General features: G+C 34.7%; 1 protein-coding gene across 9 annotated transcripts in view; it reads left to right on the forward strand.

Annotated features, from left to right (window-relative positions):
* Positions 1 to 23,463, forward strand: part of LOC149795675 (prolactin-releasing peptide receptor-like) — a 187,041-nt gene that overhangs the window by 78,274 nt on the left and 85,304 nt on the right. For 6 of the 9 annotated variants that reach the window (XR_016422387.1, XR_016422388.1, XM_089965519.1 and 3 more), the window contains one exon: positions 9,629 to 9,699. The exons of 2 other annotated variants lie outside the window; for them this stretch is intronic. Coding sequence is in view for 1 of the 7 variants with exons in the window: in XM_089965522.1 (XP_089821648.1) it covers positions 9,629 to 9,699 (71 nt within the window). In the remaining 6 variants the exon portion in view is untranslated. Of the gene's footprint in view, positions 1 to 9,628; positions 9,700 to 10,047; positions 10,187 to 23,463 lie in introns of those variants that run through there. One more of the 9 variants, XR_016422389.1, reaches the window with a different exon arrangement.

The raw sequence follows: 23,463 nt of genomic DNA on the forward strand, positions 1-23,463 counted from the left end.
TTATCTATATAAATAACTAATAAACATAGGGAAAATATAGTATGCCAAGTCACTGTCCTCTGTTTGGGTTTTTTCAGATCTTGTGTCTGTCCAGTCATCCGTCTGTACCATATTTCTCCAAATAACATTTCTTGAACAAATTCAGATATATTCAATAAAATCGGAATGTATTTGTATCACGACATTAATTTTTTAGCAAGATGGGGGTGGGACGGGTTGTATTATGTAAACAGTCAGTTACGGATCTAATTGTCACAATACAAATTTTGACTTTAACATAAATTACCGTACTAATGAATACAAAAACTAACACTGTTTTTGTGATCCATCGATTCCTTATTCATCTGATGCCCTTGTAGGGAAATTACCATCCATCAAATTACTTATTCATCTGATGTCCTTTTAGGTAAATTACCATCTATAGATTCCTTATTCATCTGATGCCCTTGTAGGGAAATTTCCATCCGTCAAATTACTTATTCATCTGATGTCCTTTTAGGTAAATTACCATCTATAGATTCCTTATTCATCTGATGCCCTTGTAGGGAAATTTCGATCCGTCAAATTACTTATTCATCTGATGTCCTTTTAGGTAAATTACCATCTATAGATTCCTTATTCATCTGATGCCCTTGTAAGGAAATTACCATCCATAGAGTTCTTTTTCATCTGCTACCTTGTACGGAAATTACAATCCATAGATTCCTTATTAGTCTGATGCCCTTGATGGGAAATTACCATCCAACAAATTACTTATTCATCTGATGCCTTGTTGGTATATTATTATCCATCAATTCCTTTTTCATCGGATGTACGTATAGGTTCATTAACATCCATCGATATTTATCTTATGCCATTGTAGTAAATTACCATCCATCGATTCTTTTTTCATCTGATGCCTATGTAGGTAAATTACAATCCATCAATTCTTGTTCATCTGATGCACATATAGGTAAATTAATATCCATCAATTTCTTTTCATCTGATGCCCTTGTAGGTAAATTACCATTAATTCCTTATTCATGTGATGCCCTTGTAGGTAAATTACCATCCATTAATTCCTTATTCATGTGATGCCCTTGTAGGTAAATTACAATCCATCAATTCCTTATTCATGTGATGCCCTTGTAGGTAAATTACCATCAATTCTTTATTCATGTGATGCTCTTGTAGGTAAATTACCTTCCATTCATGTGATGCCCTTGTATGTAAATTACCCTATTAATCAGCAACAGTTCCTTTAATTCGTATTGACATCACAGGCCACATGCATGCGGTATACGAGAGCAACTTAATGCATATGCATGCTCACGATATCCAATTAGAAAAGTCATCTCATGATGATGTGTACTAGCTACTGTCATTTGGAATCAATGTACAAGCCTAGACATGTTCCAATTCAGCTGTCTCCTCTGGGAGTTGTCATTTTCTTTAAATCCAGTTTTACATATTGCTGAAACGTTATTTTTCAAATAAAAGAACTATATTACCTGGACTAAGTTTTTACTAGACACATATTATGTGGTGCAATATTTTTAATATTTTGTCTTCATTACAGGCTTAGCAGGAACATCACATCTTTTTTGTGTTTTGCTAATGCCACAAAGGCTTATTGATAATCCGATAGTGGGTGGTAGATTTTGTGACAAATGCCATTCTTCTGGATATTTCTCGTGTTTAAGGTATTTTGTCTTTCCATTTTATGATGCATGTTCAAGAGTGCCACCGTCTAGGAACGCCTTTCTCCGGTACAGTAGCTTTCTAAAAAATCATGCCTTCCTGATATTTTGTTACAAAATAATACTACGTGAGAAGTAAACGATATTATAGGGTTTGTCAAAATAATGTGTAAGTCTTTATGATTTTAGTTTTTATAGATAAGCAGTTTTGTTTTCTCAATTTAGCATAGAGGAACACTTATATGCACACTTTAGCATCGAGGAAAACTTGTATGCACATTTTAGCGTGGAGGAACACTTTTATGCACACTTTAGCATGGATGAACACTTATGCACACTTCAGCATAGAGGAACACTTATGCACACTTTAGCATGGAGGAACACTTGTATGCACACTTTAGCATGAAGGAACACTTATGCACACTTTAACATCGAGGAACACTTTTATGTACACTTTAACATCGAGGAACTCTTTCATGCACACTTTAACATGGATGAACACTTTTATACACACTGACGAACACTTTTATGCACACTTTAGCATGGAGGAACACTTGTATGCACACTTTAGCATGAAGGAACACTTATGCACACTTTAACATCGAGGAACACTTTTATGTACACTTTAACATCGAGGAACTCTTTCATGCACACTTTAACATGGATGAACACTTTTATACACACTGACGAACACTTTTATGCACACTTTAGCATGGAGGAACACTTTTTGCATACTTTAACATCGAGTAACACTTTTTTGCACAAGAGGAACACTTTTATGCACACTTTAACATGGATGAATACTTTTATGCACACTTTAGCATGGAGGAACACTTTTTTGCACACTTTAACATTGGGGAACATTTTTGTGCACACTGAGGAACACTTTTATGCACAATTTAGCATGAAGGAAAACTTATGCACACTTTAGCATAGAGGAACACTTTTGCACACTTTAGCATGGAGGAACACTTATGCACACTTTAACATCGAGGAACACTTTAATGCATACTTTAAAATGGATGAAAACTTATGCATACTTTAACATGGAGGAACACTTGTATGCACACTTTGGCATGGAGGAACACTTATGCACACTTCAGCACGGAGGAACACTTGTATGCACACTTTAACATGGATGAACACTTTTATGCACATTTTAACATGGATGAACACTTTTATGCACACTTTAACATCGAGAAACACTTTTATGCACACTTTAACATCGAGAAACACTTTTATGCACACCGAGGAACACTTTTATGCACACTTTAGCATGGAGGAAAACTCTTATGCACACTTTAGCATGGAGGAAAACTCTTATGCACACTTGAACATGGAGGAAAATTTTGAGACTGTAAATGCAACTAAGTTTTCTTATGGCAGTATTCTCTCCCTCTCTCCTTCTTCAAATAATGTAATACACTGATCAGTAGGTGATGAAAGGGGTGGTCATTTAACTGAATACATGACGCAACGGCAGTATTTTAAATGAAACAGATACAAAACAATATAATTACCTAGTTTTAGCAAGTTTTTGTAGCAAACATGAAATGGGTTAAATCGCAGCACGTGACACAGTAAAATAAGTAAAATAAGACGTTAAGAGCTAATAACATCGGAAAGTAACTACATTCAAATTATTCATACGTCTTCCATATGCTTTTGACAATATTGTTAAATGATGATTAAAATGTAATTCTGTTATTTATTGAGATTTTTTATTGATTTATAACTATTTATAACTGTTTACAATCATAAAAGTTGAACGTCATGTATCCTGTAAAATAGGAAATTCAGTTTTCAAGGGAACTAAACACATTTGTCTTTCCTAATGTATTCATGTTTAAGATTTGCAACGCATCTAGTCTGTACCGATTATGTGAGCTAGATACAACTGGCACAAAAATCTGCACTAAAGTAAATTTATACAATTTCTACGAAATGTTCATTACGTTTTTAACGTGTTTATTTGATTGTATTGTCTGCAGTCATGAAAATAAGTATTCAAACGTAGAAAGTAATAATAAGAATGTATCCACGAAATTAGGCCACCTCAGATTGGTTTTATCTTGTAGTACATTACGGGAGTATTATTCAACTATAATTCTTTGTGTCAATTAGTAAGATAAGTACTTATATTTAATCTAAATGAGATAATATAGGTACCGCACTAATGCTTCTACCAAATTTAGAATACTAAACTAAGGTTAATTACTTTCTCCGAGCAAACTTGAACTCATTTGATAAAGTATCGACTTTGTCGCCATGGTAACAGCATAGCCTTTTCTTATCAGTTATCAATGTAGAATTATTAGAAGGAAATAAATCATCTAATCAGAACTGATCTAGCATCTGGGAAATACTGGAATGATTCGGCATTTTCAGGCCGTCTCGAATAACAGTCCTACTTTACGATTTATGCTTGTCAGCCTTCTATTGTTATAGGCTGCATTGATATATTGACTTTTTAAGTTTAGCAAGGAAAAGAAATTAATTAATCTATATTAATTTCATGAAAGATTTAAATAGATTTATTACGTAACAGCCTCTTTTGTCTTTTCGGCAGTAAATATACATTCTTGTAAACCTTAAAACAAAGTAGATGTAAGATATCATTCTGGTATACCAGACTCTGAAGCTCAAGTTGAATCCTTTCGTATCTCTCAGTAAATTTTTAAATCAGTACAACTCTGCATATTCTAAGCAGAGTAAAGTGTTAAATCGGTAGAACGCTGCACACTCTAAGTACTGTAAAGTTTTAAATTGGTATAACTCTGCACACTCTAAGCAGAGTAAAGTTTTAAATCGGTAGAACTCTGCACACTCTAAGCACAGTAAAGTTTTAAATCGGTAGAACTCTACACAATCTAAACTCAGTAAAGTTTTAAATCGGTAGAACTCTGCGCACTCTAAACTCAGTAAAGTTTTAAATCGATAGAACTCTGCACACTCTAAACTCAGTAAAGTTTTAAATCGGTAGAACTCTACACACTCTAAACTCAGTAAAGGTTTAAATCGGTAGAACTCTGCACACTGTAAACTCAATAAAGTACAGGAAAGTTTAAAATCGATAGAACGCTGCACACTCTAAGTACAGTAGTTTTAAATCAGTGCAACGCTGCATACTCTAAACTCAGTAAAGTTTTAAATCGGTAGAACTCTGCACACTCTAAGCACAGTAAAGTTTTAAATCGGTAGAACTCTGCACACTCTAAGCAAAGTTTTAAATCGGTAGAGCTCTACACAATCTAAACTCAGTAAAGTTTTAAATCGGTAGAAATCTGCACACTCTAAACTCAGTAAAGTTTTAAATCGATAGAACTCTGCACACTCTAAACTCAGTAAAGTTTTAAATCGGTAAAACTCTACACACTCTAAACTCAGTAAAGGTTTAAATCGGTAGAACTCTGCACACTCTAAACTCAATAAAGTACAGGAAAGTTTAAAATCGATAGAACGCTGCACACTCTAATCACAGTAAAGTTTTAAATCGGTAGAACTCTGTATATTCTAAGTACAGTAAAGTTTTAAATCGTTATTACTCTGAAGACCCTGCATACTCGAAGTATAGCTATAGATTGTCCATCATGAAGTACATATTAGTTTAAATTACTCTGCAGTAATGGACCACTCCGGTGTCCTAATGGTTAGAGCGTCCGCCTCGGATGCGGGAGGTCGCCGGTTCGAACCCCGGCCGAATCATACCAAAGACTTAAAATGGTACTAGCAGCTGCATTTCTTGGCGCTCAGCATTAAGAGGTCAGTGTTAGGACTGGTCGGCCTGGTGTCAGGATAATGTGACTTGTGTGGGACATCATGATACATGTCTGCGGCATGATGCCTCAGTGCTAGGCATCACTATAAAGTGCCTCAATGCAGACATCGTAGCGATATGACTGGAATTTTTTTTAAAGCTAGGTTAAAAATCCAAACCACACACGTACTCTGCAGTAATGGACTAATGGCTGCGAAGATTGTTATACCAAATTTTTCCTTTTGGTTCAATTATTTACGTTGAAAATTAGAGATGACGGCTATTGCAAATGTCCCCATTTTTTGAAACGATACAAGTAAAACCCGTTATAACGCGATTCCGCTTATAACGAGATGGCAGCATGGCTCCCATTTTTTAATTTAAGGTGACCTCTCTTTATAACATCCTAAATACATGCTCTCAGAAACCGGATTAATCGTATCCTTAGCAGATTTTTAATCACAGAGCTGCGTTTAATGTTGCCTTAACTTCACCGTGCACCGTTTATGCCATATAGGCATGTATACAATTTAAAACTGATGTATAGTTGATGTCTGATAAAACCCGGCGAACAAAACAAACGATATATGATCAAGATGTTAAAACTAATGACATTGAAAGTTCAATGCACATTTTCTATATACAGCCCCCCCCCCCCCGCATCACATTATAACGGGTTTTACCTGTATTAATTATTAAGATGTAGCAAAAAAAAAAAAAAAAAAAAAAACGCCCTTACCTAACCACCTACCTTTATTAAGGAATGGAAACATTCGTTGGTATCCATTCATTCTTGTGAAGCATTAAACCAAGTATGATCAACGTCCATCTGGTTCAGATTTCAGGAAGTATCGCCCATAGTTATGTATCTAGGGGTGCAACGATATACCGGTGTACCGGCATATTGCGTTTTGCTGTTCTGGCAATACATATCGCAATACGGTTTTCTGTACCGCGATTTTTTTCATGGTCTTGCTTTCATCTAACAAATCTCTATACCGCGCAATTTTTCCAGTTTAATTCAAGAACCATATTTTTACCCCCTAGATGCACGCTCAGTACGAGATTTCAAGAGAATGTAAAACGAAATACACAGTACCATTATTGGGGCATAGTTTAATTGGGGGTGTGGGTGTGTACCCTTTCCATGGTAGTTGTCTACAGTGTTCACAATACCAGTGATACAAGGTTACAGTTGCCAGTTAAAACATAGGACCTATAGACATACTGTAATCTATTTAATGATTTTTTCTTTCCTTTTTTTCCTTAAACCTATAATAAGGTTAAAAATATTAAAACGTTAGAAGGCCGTTCCCTCACCCCCACCTCCTTTTTCCCTCCCACTGTGTTGGTTGGTCAGGCAGCAGACTTATCGACCAACATAAAAACATGAATTTACAGTGAAAAAATGTTCAATACGATACTTCTTCCAAACACCAAAACCACCTCTATCTACATATAACAATTAGTGTCAAAGGCTACTATTGAAATTCTGTATTTGTCCATCCGTCTGTCTGTCTGTTTCTCTCTCTCTCTCTCTCTCTCCCTGATGGTTGGTCTGTCAGCATATCTCTTTTACACCCCCCCCCCCCCGTTAAAATGAGCGTAGCGGATTTTTGCCTCTCATATGAAGATGTCTCTGGATGTCTCTGGATAAACCCAGTTTTATGGTCGATAAGAGTGTTAATTAAAACAAATAAATGACTTAGATGAACTGTAAATACATTTAAATGTTTGAACTGACCCCTCCTGTATCGTCATTTCGCTTCGTGTATATTTCACAGTCGTTTCAATATACACGCCGGAAAAGTGAATGGATGTGCGATCAGTGTTCAGGCTGTGGACCATGATGTATATATACGTAGTGCTCTACTTTCTTCAGTTATAGTTAGATAAAGTCATCTTTTTATATAAATCGTAAGTGTGCCTTATATTCATTTAATCAGTATGAATGAATATAGAAGCTAAAATAAGAAAAGAAGCAGGTTTTCAATCTGCAAGGAGGATTGCGAATAACCGTAAAAGTTACAGAACTATATTTTGTAGCATACACATTGTGCAGGAATGTCAAGTGTTCATTTTTTGCGTCAATGCCCAGTTGTCTGTAATCAGTTTTAACTCTGTTCAAAGGTAGGTAGAAATAAAATACATGTGTAGCATGTATGCTGTATCATTGAAGTACCAATCGTTGTATAATTTTTTTCATTAACATGAAAATGGGCAAGCCTCGTTTCTTTTTAATGAAAAAAGTATCAATGATAAAGCTTACACACACACACACACACACACACACACACACACACACACACACACATATATATATATATATATATATATATATATATATATATATATATATATATATATATATATATATATATATATATATATATATATCATTAAATTTAGAGTATGCGAATTCTGTTACAGCGCCTCGTTTTAAGGAATTCTTAGATTTGTGTGATTACTTGTGTGATTATTGGAATTCGGCGCAATGGAAATATCCCTTGCCCGAAATAATTAGCCAATTATTAGGAGCAAACATCACGGAGTGAAGTGTTAGCGACTTTCCATGATGCCATGGTTCACTTGTAGTGAATTCAGGCCTAAACCGAATGAATGTCCCTGTCGTAAGATAGTCCATATTAAAATCTAGTGGTGTACGTTGGTGATGTGACTGCAGTGGCAGTATTTACGGTAGGAAACCGGTAAATTACACAAAGGAATAAATTTGAAGAGATTCGGCAGATACCGTATGTCGCCATGGTGGTAAATGTGGTGCAGCTATATTGGCTAAATGTGCCTGGAAAGCATACTTTGACTGGCCTAACGTGGCGGAGTTAAAATAGTTCGCAGTGTTAGGGGATACTCGTATATTTTCTAAGGCGGGAACGGCTGGGTGTTCGGAAACGTTATGAAGATAAACCATTCAGATGTTCGGTTGATACATATGTGGCAGGTTGTTTTATCTGTGGTCTTGCGTTAATTAGAGTAAACTTTAGGTATAGAATGGGCACGTCAGGCTTTCTAATTTACAACTGAAGTTTTATGGAAGTCTTTGGAAAGTTGGGGTAAACTTATGACTTCTAGCGAGAATCGCGCCAGGGTTTGACAACCGTTCGGTCAAGTAATGTGTGTGTGTGTGTGTGTGTGTGTGCGCGCGCGCGCGCGTGTGTGTGTGTGTAAAATTGGTAATGTCTCTCGAGTTGGACCTTTCTCTCCCCACCTCTACCCCGAAGTCACAGGGCGAGAGTCGAAATTAAAAATCCTCATGCAGACGGCTACTACATGGATAAGAGTTGCAAGTTTACTGACGGACGGATACACGAACTTTATCCGAATATCCCCAATAAACTCGATCTGCCATCATATTGATTTTGGAGGATTTGATAGATCTAAAATGAAACTCTTCTCATAACCACGGGAAAAAGGGGATGCAACTCAACGACGTTAATGAACACTGATTAAAGATGTTTGCAAAATGAAATTAGGTCGTAGAAAGTCCCATTTGAAACATCGTGACTGCATAGAACTGATCCATCGTGACTACATAAAAATGATTTATTTTAATACATTGTGACTACATAAAACTAATTCATCGCGACTACATAGGGATGATACATCATGACTACATAAAACTGATTCATTTGAATACCTTGTGACTACATACAACTGATCCATCGTGACTACATAGAACTGTTCCATTTGATACATCGTGGCTAAATTTGCTTGTGCTATGACCGAAGTATGCGCCAGTTAAATGGTTGAGTGCGATAAGTTATTACCATCACTTATACGATGAAATTGTCACCGTTGTTATCTAGTACCGTTGTTATCTAGTACCGTTGTATATACAGTCTGAAATCTTGATGGGTATATTTATTTAGTGATCATGCTAAGTTGTTGAAATTAGGTCTCTTTGTCTGATACCGTTTTGTGTAAAGTAATAAAACTTTACCTTATCTTGGAGGGTATTAGTACTACGGGCAAAATTAGCTCACCGTGACTTTACTAGCGCGATCGACTGTGCCATTTTTTGGAGGTGGGTGGGGTGGATGTGGTGGTGGTGGAAAAAATGCACGATGGAGCAGAAATTCTTGTGGAATTCTTGTTTATGTTATTGGCAGTGAAAGTGTGATGCTTGCTTACCATAAAAAAACCATTTAAATGTTTTCTTTATAATTTATTCCAGAATTCAGATACGCATTGTCGCATGATCCTTGCCGACGACCCCTCAAAAAACGTGGGCGTGAAGTTACACATGTAAGTCATCGTTTTTTCCTAGTTTGGCCTAAATCAAGCGTCATAATGCAAGGAGCGTAGGAGACAGACTATAAAGTCTGATGTTTGTCAGAAATAACTGTAAACTGAATTTATTTACAGATTATACAGAGATCAATTTAAAAGTATCGGTCATGGTAAAAATTGAGTGCACAGAAAAATTGAAAATCAAACAATTATTAGTACCATATTAAGATTTAATATGTTAAAAAGAATTTTTTCTCAATACTTACATTTTCAGCTGACATAATTTGGATACAAGAAAATACATATTACATAATAATTACGATATTGATATTTTTACACCCAAAGATTATTTCCTGTTTGCAGGAACGGTTGCCTTTCCTCGCAGTAAAATCTAAGAAACGTATTTCAAATACACACCTTCTTTGAACTGGATATTTTGAATTGATATGCCATGGAGGTGCAGTACCGGTTTCAATCGTTCAAGAAACAATGAAGTAAAAACAATGTCCGTTCAGCTTTAATTTATCACACAGATAAAGGCGTGAGCTTTCGATACAATGTTGTGGAAGTATCGATCGTAATATATTTTCAACAGAAAATTATTCATTTTGTCTTATTAAAGTCGAAAGGTGCAGTAATTTAGACTGAACACAGAATTTTCATGTCATTCTACTACTCCCTCGTGGCATTTATTAGGGATTTCAAATTCTGGACGCATACACATGTCTTTGACATGTTTCGAAAGCAAGCGTTGTTAATTATAGCCGGTTGTCCCAGTGTGCACAGATAATCATCCCGTCTCCGAACGAGACGAATACGCTTCCGTTCTACCACCATGACCAAAATAACATACTCATGTGGACCGTATTTGCCTCTGATTTACCGGATTAAACACTCGAATCTTAATGCAAGATGTGTCATCATCACCCAACACTTTAATTTTTCTCTTTTTTTTTCTTCTTACAAGTCCATGCATTTGTTTCATGGACACTATTTAGACAAGCCAATTAGAAAGGTCTAATTATGAAAGGAATATTTGATTCCGACTGAAAATCAGTCCTGGTTGTGATTGACTTTGCAGCTGGCGTTAGAAACCGTAAAGATCAAGTCGCTCTGAGATTCAGACTGTAAAATCAGATCAAATTATTTTCACATGATAGTTTTATTCCTTTTCGTGCAGAGAAAACAGTAATACTACTAATAATAATGATAATACTTTTGGTTTACACACAGTTCTGTAGCAAACAATGTAAATGAGAGCGGCCACAACGTTCTAACAACTTAGCATCGACATTCCCCACATAACAGATACGTTCTTGTACAGAGTATTTAAGATGGCTGACAAGGATGCAAAATTAATTTCATTAATTACTTTTAGTAATACATGTCATAGTGGCTATATTGAAAGGATAAAATGTGTGTTTGTGTGTGTGTGTGTGTGTGTGTGTGTGTGTGTTTGTCTGCGATTTGGATTTTTAACGTAGCGTTAACAATTTTTCAGTCATTTCGCTACGATGTGTGTAGTGTGGCAGTTTATAATGATGTCTAGTACTGGGGCATCATGCCGCAGACATGTAGCGTGATGTCCACCCAGTCACATTATCTTAACACCTGGCCGACCAGTCCTAACACTAACCTCTTAATGCTTAGCGCCAAGCGAGGCAGCTGTTAGTACTATTATCATAAGTCTTTGATATGACTCGGCCGGGGTTCGAATCAGCGACCTACCGCATCCGAGGTGGACGCTCTAACCACCAGGCCATTGGAGCTGTCGAGAAAATGGGAGAAAAGAAAACAAGGAAGATAAAAGTATCGAGATCCCAAGTCAGAAAGACGGGGAATATTTTTTACAAAAAAAGTTTTTGTACTTTTAATATATTTTTGTACTGTTATACCTGTTATTGACCGCTCCGGTGGGTTAGGGGTTAGAACATCCGCCACGGATGCGGAGGTCGCCGGTTCTAACTCCGGCCAAGTCATACCAAAGACTTATGAAAATAGCACTAACAGCTGCCTCGCTTGGTGCTCAGCATTCAGACGTTAGTGTTAGGACTGGTGGGTCTTGTGTGAGGATAATGTGACAGGGTGGGAGATCATAGCACGTGTCTGCGGCATGATGCCCCAGTGCTAGACATCACTATGAACTACCACACTGCAGACATCGTAGTGATATGACTGAAAATTTTTTAAAACTACGTTAAAATGCAAATTACAACCAAGCATTATACCTATACATGGATTTTTCTTTTTCGATATTTTGGTATTTCCTTTTAACAAAAAAATCCAAATCTAAATTCACTATGTATAGTCAAAGTACTATTATAGGCCTTTGATTAGCATGCCTACTATATGAACAGAAATAATGTTCATTTGTGTCGCCTTCTATACAAACACAGACACGTGTGTCACTTAAATGCTGCTGCAAGTAGCTGCAATTATTCACCCACTTTACATTTATAATCGATTAGTTTCTATCACATGCCAAAAGTTTTGGAAAGCATTAGATTTTAGAATCAAGGATTGTTTGAACTTCCCTAGTAACGTTATCCGACGGATATCACCTGAAAGATTATTTTCCTCATTGACACTGGATGGTAAAACTGATATTCTATTTGGAGAAAATACTTGCATGAAATTGAAACAATGTTAATGTTAAAACGCAATTGATCTCAGCTTATCTCGCTTGCAGAAGCTGTAATCAGTTCCTGTACAAACTGGTGAAACACGCTTGATAATCCGTTGGAAAGTTACTAGTTTTTTTTATTTAAGTTATCCTGTCATTCAAGGGAATAATACCTGTTTCTAAATACAAAGACATTTCTTTCTTGCATCGCATGGTACAAAAATGGCTGCTTCAGTCTGGACTATTTCTATCTTAATCCAGTTCTCTCCATTACAAGAAACATTCATATTACAAAAGCCAGGTATAAATTTGGAAAGTTTAAACGTTAATGGTTTCAAAAATGCTATATTTTGATTTCCAATTTTGTCTCTATCTTCAGTGCACTGGTTCAACAATATCATTTTCGTAAAGCAAAGATAATAAAAGTCTAAATACTGGGTACTCTATTTTCCCGATGCTAAAAACCGAATCTTTAATAAATCTCGTTGCTTGCAGTTCAAAATATAGCTTTTAAACCAGACATTATTTATTCCATGTTGCCTAAAATTGAAGACAAGTCCTCGATGCCACACTTTGTCGAATGGCTTTGATAGGTCACAGAACACGATACATTTATTGGTATCTTCACTTCTTTCTCTTTCTCTACATTCAGTAAATCTCAGTCAGCTGAAATTCACACTAAAGTTAGACGTTAAGAAACGAAATTGATACTTTTATAAAGGATTGTCTGCAGGAAAGAAGTTATAAGCATATTTATACACAATAATTTCAAACAGTGTTCCAGAGTAGCTTACGATAGGTCTATAGCTGGGTACAATTTTAATCTGGGCATGCCCGATGCCATTTTAAGTTACGAGTCAACAAACCGGTACGATTCTTTTATAATGGGCACCTGTCAATGAATCCTTTTCTATTTTTTCTATCCTTATTTCGTTCTCAGAATATTCGCAGAGTCGTTCGGTACAGACTGTTTCGAACGACGTTGGTCAGAGTTCAGTGTATGCTTAATGCATAATGTTGACTGGTCTTTTTTTTTTTTTTTGCGGGGTACTATTGTTAATCTGTTGGCATTGCTGGTAATAACATGTGTCCAGTCAAATGGGCAGACTCATTGCATCCGTTATGAAGCTATGCAACCGTAGCTCTGATTGGAAGCTCGCAAAAACGTTTTTAAATGTGAACTTTAAATAGATAGGGAAACTCATTAAATATATAACAAAATCTTAGCAATTCTTTAAATATATAGCAAAAGCTTAGTAATAGACAACATAGCAGCAGTGATCGACGTTAAAATGATTTAAAGGAAATCAGTTAGATTGCTATATTAAAATTTCGATACAATACAATATTTTTCAACAACATTACAGCAATGAATGTTCCAGGAATTTTTAAAAGTAAAACAATGATTTATCTTTTAGAAGAGTCTCCAAGGGGGATAAATCTTGCCGGAAACATTTATTAGAATAAAAACCATTATGGGGGAATGACGATAATAGTCTGTTCTGACTGTGAGAAAGATATGTCTGTTATTTTGTTAGCTGCACAGCCCCTACTTTACCGTGGGGCATTTTGTTAGACATACACTACAAGTTGGCAGACGATGTAACTATAATTTCAGACACTTGTCGTTTGCCTTCTTACTGTACTCGCGATTTTACAGCCAAGATAAATAGGTTATTGTGGGAGGGGATGCATTTGAAGAGCACACACTGGCTAAAATAGAAAATGGCCAAAGAACGAAATTGAAAGAAAATGAGTGAAAAGGAGAAACATAAAGAAAGGAAATGCATTAAAAAGAACCCGAAATGAACGAATTGCTACCGAAAATAAACGTCAGTGACCAGAAAAGGAAATGATAAAGAAACACACTTATTATTACTACTGAAAGTATGAATTAAAGTTTAATTTACTGAATACATACATTGTGTGCATATTGATATGAGGTACTAAATACATTGTGTGCATATTGATATGAGGTACTAAATACATTGTGTGCATATTGATATAAGGTACTAAAAACATTGTGTGCATATTGATATGAGGTACTAAATACATTGTGTACATATTGATATGAGGTACTAAATACATTGTGTGCATATTGATATAAGGTACTAAATACATTGTGTGCATATTGATATGAGGTACTAAATACATTGTGTGCATATTGATATGAGGTACTAAATACATTGTGTGCATATTGATATAAGGTATTAAATGGATTGTGTACATATTGATATGAGGTACTAAATACATTGTGTGCATATTGATATGAGGTACTAAATACATTGTGTGCATATTGATATGAGGTACTAAATACATTGTGTACATATTGATATGAGGTACTAAATACATTGTGTACATATTGATATGAGGTACTAAATACATTGTGTGCATATTAATATGAGGTATTATAAAATATTAAAATTGAGGAAAGTATTTTGATAATTTAGTAGACTTTAAAATAAGGTGGTGACATTGAAAATAGTTGTAAGTATCAAATCGACCGCTTTCTGAATACTTGAATAGTTGATCAAAGTAACGTTACTTTAAACACGACACTTTCTTGATTTTAAAAATAACAAGACGTAGTCACAAAACAGGAAAAGGCAATTTTGCAATGAGGTAAAATAAGTATTCAGTTTGCTAATTAAAATTACAGTTGGTACTCAAGCCCTAGTAATTTGTTTACTAATGAATGTATCTTTATTGACGGTAAACATTTTCCCCATATTCAGTTTATTTAATTTGTATTCATTTCGTTCTTTTGTTTACATTTCTGATCAATTTTTTTAGTTAATTTTCAGTAAGTTTTGCTTATAGGTGGTCATTTTCGGAATTCTGGCTCTACGTTTGAAGCATGTTAGCTGTTTATTAGATTAGTTGTTAATTAATGATAACTTTAACTAATGCAAACGCAGTAAGCAACGGTGTTTTATTTATTTACAAATAAAATACTTTTTGCCGTTTGTTGAAACACAGTCGAGAAACTGAATGGAAACGTTGAAGGTAATGTATTAACTGTGCGCAGTTGTTTCTGTATCCTATCTGTCGATTGAACTTTGCTAGCTGCGTTGAACTTTTGTGATTATTTGGCATTATTTGGTGATTGCTTAAATATCATTTGACATTATTTGGTTGTTTGTTACCAAAATAAATCAGTACCATAATAACGTTATTATTACAGTATACAAAATACCAAAATAAATCAGTACCGTAATAACGTTAGTGTTACAGCATACAAAATATCAAATTAAATCAGTACCGTAATAACGTTAGTATTACAGTATACAAAATACCAAATTAAATCAGTACCGTAATAACGTTAGTATTACAGTATACAAAATATCAAAATCAGTACCTTAATAACGTTAGTATTACAGTATACAAAATATCAAAATCAGTACCTTAATAACGTTAGTATTACAGTATATAAAATACCAAAATAAATCAGTACCGTAATAACGTTAGTATTACAGTATACAAAACACCAAAATCAGTAACTTAATAACGTTAGTATTACAGTATACAAAACACCAAAACCAGTACCGTAATAATGTTAGTATTGCAGTATACAAAACACCAAAATCAGTACCGTAATAACGTTAGTGTTACAGTATACAAAATACCAAAATAAATCATTACCGTAATAACGTTAGTATTAAAGTATACAAAACACCCAAATCAGTACCTTAATACCTTTTGTTATCATCTAGTTGGTATAGTTTGTCTATAGTGTGAACAGTTTCATAGATTTGATATCACAACGTGTTACATATCACTTTTTGTGATGCTGATTGGTCCAAATAAGCTCATGAAATTATTGTGTAGTATTCTCTTTACTGATTGGCTGCGATTATGTGAAAACTTTTTTAACCCCGCCTTTTGGAATGTTTTTTTTTCTTCCAATGAACATTTTGGCGGCCATTTTTGTTCAACTCCACTCACGAAAGGAAATTGGGGAAAAATGGTCTCGGCTTTCTGAATATGGACAATTTATCCCTACAGGGGTTGTTGTGTCATGTATAATAATATCGTCATAATGATAATAGCTTAAACCCCAAGATAAGTACAAAAAGATGAAGTAAAACGAAAGATATTGCTCAAATGATAGCATGTGGAAGTGGGATGGAGCGGGGGCGGTAAATATTTAACATAGAATCCACCCTATATACAAGAGTGGTTTAAATGTTAACTCACAGAAGTGAATAATCTGACCTCTGTTCACAGAAGAATGTGGACTTAAATCGGTATCCCAACTGACAGAACTTTATCCAACCACAGCATGTTTACACAGTAAATATGTGATGCAAATCTGACTCAAAAAGAAATTTGTTTACGTCTTCTGTACAGTCTACTGTTCCAAATCAAATACTGCAAATATCCGGTCACAAATTCATTACAGTAAATAATGGAATTTCTGCATCCAGTAATCCTCTTTCACATGGAAATCGCAATAATGTAATGGTAAGTTGCGAAAGTAACATTTTAGGGTCATCATGTACTCTAGGCCTACTGTATATCATATCAAACAATGTCATATCACACGCATTGACTATTCTGTTTTGAAAAATGATTTAGTCTCATAAAATGTTCTGTTTATTCGGATGGACGCTTGTTGTTTAATTTCAAGTTCGTCAAAAAGTACAATCTACTTTTTGAAGTTAAACTTTGTTTGAGACTATATTTTATGCACAACAAATGAAAGGTGAAACGTCCGTCAGAATGAACGAAATTATTCATTCTTCTCTCTGTCTAAATAATTTCCGCTGAAATAAAAACTATGGGATAAAAAGAATCTCAAATGAGTAATGATTAAATATTAAATTTATAAAACTCGATCAATAATGTCCGGCTTTTCCTCGCCAAGGCTGGCAAAAACTGGACATTATTCAACTCAATTGATAAATTTGATATCAAATCATTACCCATTAGAGATCCCCTATGTATTAAAGTATAAAAAAGTAGAAAAGGTCAGTACCTTAACGCCTGTTATTATTACAATATTAAAACAGTACCAATCGAATGAATACCTTAATACATGTTAGTATTGCAGTATAAAAAAGTGTGTGTGTGTGTGTGTGTGTGTGATTTGGAATTTTAACGTAGCTTTAAAAACGTTTAAGTCATATAGCTACGATATATGCAGTGTGGCAGTTAACCTAACATTGGTGCATCATGCCGCAGACATGTATCATCATATCCCACCCAGTCACATTATCCTGACACCAGACCGACCAGTCCTACGACTAACCTCTAAATGCTGAGCGCCTAGCGAGGCAGCTATTAATACCATGTTTAGAAGTCTTTGGTATGACTCGGTCGGGGTTCGAACCCGCGACCTCACGCATCCGAGTCGGACGCTCTAACCACACGGCCACCGGAGCGGTAATAAAAAAAAAATAAAGTATATAAAATATTCAGACTTTAATACTTTCTGGAAATGAGATAATGTCAGCCATATTTATGCCTTGGAATGAATATTTATAACTTCATTTCGTAAGTTTTCCTTGCAATCAATTGCCAAGAAGTCAGATCCTGATCTTTGTCATTGGCTGCTGTATAAATCATTTTTCAAATGGTGACAAAACTTCAAAATTTTACTGCATTCGTTATACAAATTCGTTTTGGCTGGCATTTCACTTTGTTTAATCATAACTAATGGGTTCACATTTTCATTCTTATCTATACGCAGCTATCTAAACCAGTTTTTATTGTTTCAGTAAAAAGCACACACTTTCAGACAGAGTGGAAAATAATTCGATTCGGATGAATTATCATTTTTTCATGTCTTAGAAGCTATATAGTAATTATGCAAATGTATAATTCCACGGTTCTGTATGTCGATTCAGTACAGACAACACAAATGTTCCTTTAATGCGCCAACGCATCTATCGTATGTTTGGAAGACGCTCAAATTGGTTTTTGTCTTCAGAGCGAACGAAAAAATGTACTGCCAAATTCACGAATAGTTTCGAGGTAAACGTGGGAAATTATGTTGGTACATTTTCTGTCCCAAGTAAGGCAATGTAGTAATGGTCATATGTTAAAAGTCTATGGAGTGTGTTGTACTGACCTCGTAACTGGTATGTTAAAACTTTGAGGAGTGTGATGTGGCTATCGCACTATTTAAACATATTCGTGGAAGTAAATAAATATATATATATATATATATATATATATATATATATATATATATATATATATATATATATATATATATATATATATATATATATATATATATACACACACGTCGCTAACATTATAGAATGTAACATCAATTAAGTTCTTAAAGGAAACAAAAATAAAATTCGCTAAGCCTGCTTTGGGTACATAGTAAGTTTTGCATTGAGGCAATATTGCATATTTTAACTGAGTCTAAAATATAGATGGCAGTGACTTTTTTCCGAGTCAGTGAAATAGTATTTATATGGACACTTACCTTAACCAAAATGTATGATCTCGCAATAAATGTTATCTGATAAATAACCTTATAAATTTTCTTTATATGCTATAGGTGAGTAATATGAACCTCAAAGCAAGCATGTACAAGTTTTTCATATTACGCGCACGTACGAGTTTTTCGATCAGTTTTGCACAGTAAACAAAACAACAGAACAAAGATAATAAAATGAATATCTATGCATGCGTAAAATGAAACACTTAATGTAAAGAAATCCTGAATCTAAGCACGTGTAATATGATACACTTAATGTAAAGAAATCCTGAATATAAGCACGTTTATTATGATACACTTAATGTAAAGAAATCTTGAATCTAAGCACGTGTAAAATGAAACACTTTATGTAAAGAAATCCTGAATCTAAGCACGTGTAATATGAAACACTTAATGTAAAGAAATCCTGAATCTAAGCACGTTTAAATGAAACACTTAATGTAAAAAAATCCTGAATCCAAACACGCGTAAAATGAAACACTTAATGTAAAGAAATCCTGATTCTAAACACGTTTAAATGAAACACTTAATATAAAGAAATCCTGAATCTAAGCACGCGTAATAGCAAACACTTAATGTAAAGAAATCCTGAATCTAAGCACGTTTAAATGAAACACTTAATGTAAAAAAATCCTGAATCCAAACACGCGTAAAATGAAACACTTAATGTAAAGAAATCCTGATTCTAAACACGTTTAAATGAAACACTTAATGTAAAGAATTCCTGAATCTAAGCACGCGTAATATGAAACACTTAATGTAAAGAAATCCTGAATCTAAGCACGTTTAAATGAAACACTTAATGTAAAAAAAATCCTGAATCCAAACACGCGTAAAATGAAACACTTAATGTAAAGAAATCCTGATTCTAAACACGTTTAAATGAAACACTTAATATAAAGAAATCCTGAATCTAAGCACGCGTAATATGAAGCACTTAATGTAAAGAAATCCTGAATCTAAGCATGTGTAAAATGAAACAGTCAATGTAAAAATATCCCCGATCTGGGCACGTGTAATATACGATAGCTAATATTAAAATTATCCCGAAATCCTTCAATAACAGCATAATAAAACTATTAACCTTTTAACAGATGATCGGTTGGACCTTGCTAACTAACCAACTCAAGAGAGAGAGAATCTCAATAGTAGCCTTTGACTTATAACTACTATTTGTAAATATGGAACATGACTAACATGATATAACGTATTTTCCTATCATTTAAAAGTTGGACTGAATACTTAAAGCGAAATGTATTAAGAACCTGCAACAAACAGGAATGAATCGAGATCTCTGCCGTAATTTTTTTTTCATGACTTTTTCAATAGTTGTAAGTGAAACTCATTTGATAAGATAAATTATTCCCACCAACCACCATATCAGAAAGAACTCGTAGAATGATTTTTTCACAATTTTTGTACCCATTTAATTGATTTGCATATTTACTTTACACAATGAAGTGTCATCTAGAATGCTTTCACCCCTAACCGAGTCATTTCTGCGTGCTTTTCTTGTTTTTTCTCTTTTTTTGCAGTAAAATCTCATTGGCATTACGATTTTTCCAATTCTCTAATTTTTATTGAGTGTTCCAAGACATCTACAGCCTTTCTTCTTACCAATAATACTGAAGAATACGGAAACTGTAGCAATTCCTGGCAGGTACCAGATGTGCAGTGGAAAAACGTACCTTATTATATGTTATAATTAGGTCTCTAAAACACATTTACTTATCTTTCTGACCGACTGATGTGTTTTATGAATACTGCACGACTTACAATACATGGTTTTGAGAAAATAGTTATTTTGCTGTTTAATTTAAGGCTTGCAGTACCTGAGTATCGTCATTCTTGCAATCATCCTAATATATAAAATAAACGCAGTTTTAATATTATTTAAACGTGGGATCTCTAAGATTTATTATTACTTTTGATATGACCACAATTATTGAAGTCATTCTGGCGGTCCATTTAGAGAAACTTAACACTTCAGAAGGAAAACAATGACATTTCGTTTGTTTATTTTGTGTTGTGTTTGGTGTGAAAGCTCAAGAGGGAAAATTTAAAGATATTTTATTTTATGTTACAACTTCTAGACGCAAATACGCCTCGTCATGAACGTTCAGCCCGTAAGATATGTAAGCTGAACACTTCCATATGACTAAATCGGGATTCCAATCTCTTCCCAATTAAAAAGGCTCAATTCAAAATAAATCCTCATCTCGCCAACAATAAATGTCAACCATCTGAGATAAAGGTGTGGATTTTTTTCATAGACTTGCTAGTTTTACGGCATACAGCCTTCAGCTAGTTGAGTCAGTCAACACGCTATGCACTTGAGGATTTATTGAAAAGTACTTTTTGACCTGTAAGAAGCAGTCATACGACACGTATGAAAATTAATTGATTCATGCATAGAGAGAAGTAAATTTTATTTTAATAATGTTACAAACGTTTCTTGCTGAATTGCTCACCTGTACGAAGTACATGTAAGTTATTGTACTTCACCTGGCGTCGGCGTCTGCAGAGACAATGCATACACAAATATGTACACCCTCAATGCATATCAACTGTTCTTTCTTCCTATGACCTTCTGAATTGGTTTCATAGCACCTACCTCCAGGGAAGGTGATAAGAGAGCTAAGTTTGTGCAAACGTGTATATTAATTAGCTATTCTTTGTTAAGTTTTGTGTTTTGCACATTATAACTATTGTTTGACTTGGAATCATAAGACTTGGTGATGGAACGAATCTGGATGACTAAGTACTACATACTAATCACCAGCATGGACTCATTTACTGACTTTCATGATTGTTTTGTAAATTTTGTTATATATTAAATCCAAATCCATGTATGTATGTATGTATGTATGTATGTATGTATGTATGTATGTATGTATGTATTTATGTATGTATTTATATTCATGACACTTTGTGAGAAATGCGTCTTGATGAGTTCTACACTCTCATGACAAAAGTAGGTCACTATTGCCTATAATGTATGCTTCACTGATGCGGTTTCAGTCACAAGCACAATTTCTCCCATGAACGTCAAGCTTGCTAATTGTCTGCACCCTTTTCAGTGGCGTAGCCTTGTAAGAAACGGAGGTCATTGTGACCTACATTTTCCATTGTACTGGCTTATATATTATTTGCATTTATGTCATAACCACATTGGTGTTTATCTGGTATATAATGTTGCTGTACCACGTGTTACGACTCTATGTTCTTAAACAAACAAAAAAAAAACAAAAAAAAAAAAACAACAACAGAAAACTGCGAAAACCAACAAGTTTAGTGAGAGAGTCAACAAATAATTGGGGGCCCCGAGTGGCCGAGTGGTCTAAAGCGCTCTCCGTTACGGATCACTGTCATCTCACCTCTGTCTGCGTGGGTTCGAGTCTCGGATTCGGCTAATGTGGGTATGTGAGAAAGCTTGCCTGTGGTGGGCCTGTGGTTCTTTCCGCGGGTTTTCCGGGTTCTTCCTCCACCATTAATGCTGGCCGCCATGTATAGCCTATCGTGTGCTGAAAAATGGCGTTAAACCCTACAACAACAACAACAACAAATAATTAATTTCCATATAATACAAAGTGAAAATTGAAAAGGATCTTACCGTATTGTGAGTTAAATCCCAAATAGTCCTACAAGTTCTTTCACAGGTCCAGATGTTAAGAGTGTTCCGAATGACTTCCATTGGTGTCACGAAAAAATTCCATCCTCGAATGTGTTGATGTGCCATTAATTTTAATATACTGATGCGCCGACGGTCTTGATGTATGACAATGATATAATCCAAAATGTCCTTAAATAAATTTGCAATAATCTCAATATTACATTTTAGTCCAAAAGACAATAAGCACTTTGTAATTCCAATGAATAATTTAAATAAATCCTCTCCAATTAATAACTGAACACAAGTAAACGACTGATTCAACTAGACAGATGTTAAAATAGGAATAAAGAATATTTTATGTAAACAGCAAACTGTCACCTGACTTATGACACAATGAAAACTTCCATTAAATTCGTAAGTACGGTCAGGTCTGTTTACCTAAATTTTAGCAAACTGCCATTAGCAAGGGAAAACACCAATGTCCTGGACTCAAGGCCAATTAAATTTCTGTACAAATATCATCGGAAAATATTAATCTTCAAATATGGACAACAATGACCTATGTAATATATTGTTTAGAGATCATCTTTACAATAAATCTACAATCATGGTAAAAAAGTTTAAACAATATATTGCATTAAATCTATGTGATAACATCAAGATTGTCGGCACATTACCGCATTTAACGGTGGAATCATGAAATAGCGGGATAGTGCAGCTGGTTATTTATTACACCTACATCTTGAAAATAGGTTACTGTGATCCATGCTGTTATATATAAGATCACGAACTTTGGCATGCTCTGTGCATACTGTCCTATATAAGATCAAGTATATTTTGGCATGCTCTGTGCATAATGTCCTATATCAGATCACGTATTATATTTTGACATGATCTGTGCATGCTGTTATATATAAGATCACGAATTTTTGCATGCTGTGTGCATACTGTCCTTTATAAGATCACGTACATTTTGGCATGCTCCGTACATACTGTGCTATATAAGATCATGTATATTTTTGATATGATCTGAGCATACTGTCCTATATAAGATCACGTGGATTTTCATATGATCTGTGCATACTG

This window comes from Sinohyriopsis cumingii, chromosome 7 (assembly GCF_028554795.1).
Source record: "Sinohyriopsis cumingii isolate HCF-2022 chromosome 7, ASM2855479v2, whole genome shotgun sequence".
Lineage (NCBI taxonomy): Eukaryota > Metazoa > Mollusca > Bivalvia > Unionida > Unionidae > Sinohyriopsis > Sinohyriopsis cumingii.